The sequence below is a fragment of the Nematolebias whitei genome, chromosome 10 (genome assembly GCF_014905685.2).
Source record: "Nematolebias whitei isolate Nwh7 chromosome 10, NemWhi1, whole genome shotgun sequence".
Taxonomy (NCBI): domain Eukaryota; kingdom Metazoa; phylum Chordata; class Actinopteri; order Cyprinodontiformes; family Rivulidae; genus Nematolebias; species Nematolebias whitei.
Genome location: NC_056507.1, coordinates 2,501,512 through 2,508,563, shown reverse-complemented (window position 1 = coordinate 2,508,563; position 7,052 = coordinate 2,501,512). Strand labels below are relative to the sequence as shown.

The 7,052-nt window shown below is 40.8% G+C and overlaps 1 protein-coding gene across 1 annotated transcript in view; it reads right to left on the bottom strand.

Moving 5' to 3' along the window:
- The window catches only part of LOC119416064 (troponin I, fast skeletal muscle), a 10,825-nt gene extending 5,629 nt beyond the window's left edge, over positions 1-5,196 (bottom strand). The window contains exons 1-2 of the mRNA XM_037683238.1: positions 5,089-5,196; positions 1,202-1,237 (exon numbers count right to left, since the gene is read on the bottom strand). Coding sequence (XP_037539166.1) covers positions 1,202-1,212 — 11 coding nt within the window. The 5' untranslated portion in view covers positions 1,213-1,237; positions 5,089-5,196. The remainder of the gene's footprint in view (positions 1-1,201; positions 1,238-5,088) is intronic.
- Positions 5,197-7,052: the final 1,856 nt, after the last annotated feature.

Sequence of the window (7,052 nt, the reverse complement as noted above, 5' to 3'; positions counted from 1 at the left end):
ATAGATAGATAGATAGATAGATAGATAGATAGATAGATAGATAGATAAACAGTGTCCCTCTAGAGGGCACCACCACTCTACCACAACTCAGTTTGGGAGTCACGCATTCAGCAACAACTAGAGAAATTGCATTTCCTGTGAAAATGCAGTGTGAATGCTGAAGAATTTGCTGAAAAGGCTGAACTATGCTGAAATGTAGCTGAAATTAAAGAACGGGCCTTTCTAAGCTGAAGAAAGCAGAAAGAACACTTTTTGCTGAATTAGGTATAAATTAGCAGAAATGAGCACAAAAATTAGGAAATTAGCTACAAAATGCAGAAATCAGCAAAAAATAGCTGAAAAGTAACTGAAAAGGCAGAAAGAAGCTTAAATTACTAGAAGGAAGTGGAAAGAACTGAAATGAGCTAAAAAAAAAAGTGGAATTACCTGAAAATGATGAAATTAGCATAAAACAGCTAAAAAGTAGCTAAAATAGGAGAAAAAAAAGCCAAAGCTAGCAGAAAAAAGCTGAAAGGAGTACAACAAGCTGAAATTAGCATAAAGAAAGTAATTAGGCTGAAAGTAGCTAAAAGTTACCATGAAAAACTTGAATTCATCTGAAAACAGATTAAATTAGCTAAAAAAAAAATTCTAAAAAGATTGCTGAAAAGGTACAATAAGCTTAAAGTAGCAGAAGAAAGCAGAAAGAACATGTTTGCCCAATTAGGTTGAAAGAAGCAGAAATGAGCAGAAAAAGGTGGAAATTAACTGAAAAAAGCTTAAATTAGCATAAAACAGCTAAATAGTAGCTGAAATAGCAGAAAAATCTGAAACTTGCAGAAATCATCTGAAAGGAGCACAAGCTGAAATTAGCAGAATGAAGTTGGAAGAAGCACAAATGTTGTAGTTAGTAGAAAGGATCTGAAAGAAGCAAAAAACAGCTGAAAAAGCAGCTGAAAAAAGCAGCTGAAAATAGCTAAAATTAGCTGGAAAAATGTTTAAATTTGCAGGAGCAGTAAAAGGTTGTAAACAGATCTAAAGATATGAAGGATGCAAAATGAGCTCAATTCATTTTCTATGAGAACAAAATGGCTGAAACCACATCTGTGACCTCAGAGGGATTTTTGTGATTGAATAAAGTTCAATAAATAAATAAATCTGTCAGACCTGCTGTCGGACAAGGTGTAAAATACAAAACAATCTTCAAATACACTTTACTTACTCAGTGGCCATGTTGCCTGCAGGATCCTGAGGTTTTCTGTAAAAAATAGACAAAACAAAACCTTGATTTAAATTTTGTATTCATTACTGGTGTTAAAATGTTTTTACAATGGCCTGTTAGCTAAATCTTAACAGTTTAGAGTTTTATCTTTGTCCACATTAAATATGTTATGAAGCCATTCACAAGTGGCAGTTAATTCACGTGCTGCAGCCATTTAAACAGCTTATTCCCAAATAACATTCAAATGAGCACATGTGGTGATAAGAGAGAGATAAGAGAAGTGGAGTGTGCTCTATTCACACAAGGAGAGCTGTTGGTCAGGCTACTTCTTGTGCCATCCTCTCTAAAATAGTTACTGGATCAAGTGTTTACTTTTGTACAGTAGATAAACATAGATGTTTAACAGCCTGTTAAAATACACCAGAATGCAGGAAATGGCATCTACTTTATTCAAAATGTTCTGTGGGGAGGACCTCCAGACCAGCCAGTGTGTCCCACCCACATTACAAATGCTTCTGAGGCTTGGCAGAGCCACCGATGTGGGCGTGGCCAATGACAGGTCACAGTTTGGCTCATACCTCTTTGACCTGTTGCTCTCAAACAGACGGCACAAGTCCACGAGGACACGGACCACCAGGTTCAGTGTCTTTGCCAAAGACCATCCCAAATTTGAACACAAACATGCATTGGCACACTCATTACTGCAACACTGTTTTGTGTACACACACACTTATCAAATTCAAAATAGCTTACAGAGTCATATTCTTCCTTGTGTAATTGTTTAATCTTTTTTTAAATCTTCTTTTGATTCAGTGTAGATGTTATGTTATGCTGTCCATTAAGCAAACACCAGTACAAACACACTGGGAGAGGCTCTGTAATTTTCTTGTACTTGTGACAATGACAAATGAACTTATTACATCCATTCATCATCATATGCTACTTCCATTTTGGGTCACGGGGGTCACCGGTGTCCATGTCCAGCGATCACAGTGCGAGGGGCGGGGGACACCCTGGACAGGTCTCAAGTCCATCACAGGGACACATAGAGACAAACGAGACGACCAACCATTCACTCTCTCACCTAGGGACAATTTAGAGTTACCAATCAGCCTAACATGCATGTTTTTGGTCTGTGGGAGGAAACTGGAGTACCCAGAGAAAGCCCACGCATGCACAGAGAGAACATGCAAACCACCCAGAAAGGCCCCTGGACTGGGATTTGAACCAGCGACCTTCTCGCTGAGAGGCAGCAGCTCTACCAGTTGTGCCACCGTGCTGCCACAAATGAACTTATTAGTTTATTTATTCCTTCTGAGGCTGTTGAATGAATCATCTGTATCGGTTCAGCTGTAATCGATTAACACCTGAATAGTATATAGAAACATGTATGGAAAATACATGTACATGTACAGAAAATATGGCAATAGTTGTATTGATTGTATTATATTATATAGTTGTATTATATACAGGGCTGCTTTTAACAGTACTTTCACTTAAATGTTAACAACATGGAATAAGAGGTACTGTAAATTATTGGTTAAAAACTTATTTAGACAGCAGGTTACAAAGAAGAACATGTTCACAAGGTTCAACTGGATTCAGTTCAGTTCAGTTCAATAGGTTTCTCAGACTTGTACTATTCTTTCTCTTTCATTCTCTCCATTCACTAGCTCCTCCAAGTACTCCTTCCATCCTCCCGTCACACTCTCCTCACTTGTTAGAACATTACCATTCCTATCTTTAACAAGCCTAACCTGCTGCACATCCTTTCCAGCCTGATCCCTCTGTCTCTCCAATCGGTACAAGTCCTTCTCGTCCTCTTTAGTGTCCAGTCTCCCATACAACTCATCGTACACCTTCTGTTTTGCCTTAGCTACCTCCCTCCTTGTTCTACGTCCCATCTCCTTATATTCCTGTCTCCTCTCTTCAGTCCTCTCTCTGTCATATTTCTTCTTGGCTAATCTCTTTCTTTGAACATCTTCCTGCACTTCACTATTCCACCACCAGGTTTCCTGATCATCCATTTTCTGTCCAGATGACACACCAAGTACCTTCCTACCTGTCTCTCTAATTACTGTTGCTGTAGTAGTCCAGTCATCTGGAAGCTCTTTCTCTCTTTCCTCTATATGGCAAAAACCTCATGCCCAAAAATGTAACTTTTCTATAAACTTTATATCCTGATGCATGTTCAGTTTATATATATATAAACTTTATATTTAAATATATCTTCCTCTTCTTTCGGCTGCTCCTTCTTCAGGGGTCACCACAGTGAACTAAGTCGCACGAAGACTTGGTGATTGTTTATACACCGGATGTCCTTCCTGACACCACAGACCACTGAGCTACCACAACCCTCTGTGTGGAGCAGAGAGCTGCCATCTTGGGCACGGGGGGAGCAGAAAGTGGGGGTTGAGGGTCTTGCTCAAGAGCCCAGAGTGGGGCAAATAAGGGGGGAGGCGGGTAGGTGTGGGTGTTTCACCTTTCCCACCCACATTTTGATGTCGGTCAGGGGGATTGACCCAGTGACCTTCCGCTCACATTCTCGCCTTCTCTAACCTTTGCGCTCAAATTTATATATACTGTACTCTATTCTTAGACCTACAACTGTTGTGAACATCTACAGTATAAAAAGTGACATTCTAAAAGAAGAGAACTGCAATAACAAATGTGCAAATAGTTTTCAACCCAAAAAGCACTGGTCTGTAAACAAAAAGCAGGAAGTGGAAAGTAAGAGGTAATTCTAAGGTTAATTAATAAATGTGACGGATGCAGCAGAGTCTCTCAGGAGACGGAACAACATGGTACGTGCATGCTCTGTCATAAGTGATTGTAGGTTAAGTATAGCATATTCTCTGGAGCAAAGGTTCGAGAATTCACAGCAACCTAACACTCAAGAACTTCCTTAGATGGCCAAGATATTGAAGCATGTCACAAAAATAACTTATCACTATGCTGACCTCAGTAGCACGTACACTGTTCACCTGTTTCACACAGTCAAAGTAAAAACAATACGTTCACTGACAAAGCTCTTCAGTCCACACAAGAAGGAGCCCTGGGTTGAAAAACATTCATTCAGGCTTTAACTACACTCCAGTTTTAGTACTGGAGTGTAGTTTATGTGACCATTAGACCATGAAACATTCAAAAACCAGCTGAGGACGTGTCTGAGTGGATGAATCACTCCTCTAATATTGGAAGCTTCTCTAAATGTCTAAATCCTTGAGGAGAGCACAGACTAAAATTGGTCGACAGGGATTAAGCTAGAGAGGCTTGAGATTAGACCAGGCCTTCAATCTTTCCAAGGTGCTGACAGAAAGATAAACAGTGACGGACTGGTTTTCAGTTCAGTGGCCTTGTAGTGGTGTTGCTTTTCAGCGTGCCACATCATCAGGCTGTTCATCCTTGGACTTGGCCCAGCAGGAAACTGAGAATGTGTCAAGACAGAAAGCCACTCCTTCAAGACAATGTTCTCGGAGCGGTTCATCCTAACAGCTGTTAGAGCTGAAGAAACACCTTCAGTGTCGCTCACAATTAACTTCACAACATACCAAAAACCTTCAAAAGAATCGATACATCCAAAAAAACAGTTTTTCTGTTGCTAGGTTACCATCAGTTATAAGTTGTTCGACATCCAGTTCTTGTGAAGCCTCGACATTTTACTTTTATCAGTTAGTCTTATTCACAACGCGATGAAGTTTGATGGCCGTTTGAATAAACCTACAATATCCTGCAAACCATCTGAGACCAAAGCATGAGCAACAACTGCAGCGGTGCCGATAAAATCAAAGCATCTCAGTCCACTGCCATGCAAGCACTCCCCAGACAACATGCTTTGTCCACTGAAACACACTGAAGAATCAGAATGGAAAAGAAAGAGCTCTTACTTTAACCAGACGGAGTTATTTGAGTCACAGATACAAACACAGGTTGAGTCCCAGGCAGACCGAGTGTTTCGGAGGTATATATTGCAATCACAGATAGATCTCAATCCCCTCCATTCTCTTTATGGAAGTGGATTACTGGTCAAACCAATGAGCTGCCAAGGTCATGAAATACAATACAGTGTCCTCTGGCCCCTTCCGGAGCTGGCCACATTATAAATAACCCACACTTGTAGATTGTTTCTCGTTTTATCTTTTGCCTTCAAGCTTTGATCCGAAACAAATCAATAAAGGGATTGTTCTTGACAGGTAACATAAATACCCACAGAAGAAATGAATGAGTTTGATAGAAGACAGGAAAATAACTGAACAAAATTTTGCTTTATTATAATAAGTTAGAAACTAGAAAATATCAAAGTACAAAGTACCTCATCAGATATGACATGATTCTCATCAGAGACTCTACTTCCTCAGACGGCTGAGACGAGCTGGTCTGGAAGCTCAGTCCTCACCTCCTTCTCCAGGTGTGCAGTGGAGAGCATCCTGTGCTCCAGCATCAACGTGTGGCATGGAGGCTGCACAGCTGCAGAAAGAAAAGCTTTGCAGAGAGTGGTGAAGGCTGCACAGAAGATGTTGGAGTCAGTCTCCCCACCATCACAGACATCTACACCTCCAGATGCAGGAAGAGGGCCACCTGCATCATGAAGGACCACACTCACCCAGCACACACACTTTTTGCCCCGCTCCCCTCAGGAAGGAGGTTGAGGAGCATTAAGTGTAGAACCACTAGACTGAGGAACAGCTTCTACCCTGAGGCTGTTAGACTCATGAATCTCTAACTAGAAGAATCACTGTGAAAAAAATCACTGTAATGCCACTTGATTGTTGATATGTGCTGCTGATTATCCTTGCTGCTGATCTCTTGCTGCTGATCTCTTGCTGCTGATTTATGCTGCTGCGTTCATTCGTCCTCGTCAGCTCACACGGACTCATGTTCGTGCTGCTGTTGTTCACCGTATTGTTTTTGTACTATTTGTGCTTGGTGTATTCTTAGTTTAATAACGGCCAGTCAGGTCATCTGGACAGTTTCTTCATTTGTGGAAAAACGTTCTTTAGTGGTTGGTCCACTAAAAGAGTTTACTGGTTAGTGGGGAAAACAGTTTAATTGGGATTCCTCAGACTAATGAAACCCTTCGGATAGAGAGCGAAACGTCTTTCAGCAAAAAAGAAACTGTCCAGAACACCTGACTGAACATTATTGGATTTTGTACCTGGATGATTGAGCATGAACTTTGCTATTCTTAGTTTAGTGTTTTTTTTAGTTTATGTCTTGGATCTTATTACTGTTTGTCTTTACAATTTATACTTTTGTTGGATGTAACTGGGACCCTGAGTACACAATTTTGTTTCACCACCTGTACCACATGTGGTGCGAAAGACAATAAAGAAACCTTGACCTTGATTCTCCTGGTTAGAGATCCATGAGTCTAACAGCCTCAGGGTAGAAGCTGTTCCTCAGTCTAGTGGTTCTACACTTAATGCTCCTCAACCTCCTTCCTGAGGGGAGTGGGGCAAAAAGTGTGTGTGCTGGGTGAGTGGGGTCCTTCATGATGCAGGTGTCCCTCTTCCTGCATCTGGAGGTGTAGATGTCTGTGATGGTGGGGAGACTGACTCCAACATCTTCTGAATTTACCCTTTACCTTTCAAAGCAAACTACAATTTCGGTGTGGAATTTTGAATTTAAATATTTGATCAATAAGTATAAGAGCTTGGACTTTGAAAATGACCAAAGGTTCAGGGATCTAAGTCTTGTTTTTAGGGATTTAAATACACTTGCTCCTTGACTTTTAAACTCTTTTATCCAGAAGTATAAAACCAGAGAAGCACCAGATCTCAGATGAAACTGTGTCATGCTGAGATGGAGAACGTGGTTTAGGCCAAAAGTCACGTCAGTTCGAGGAACACAT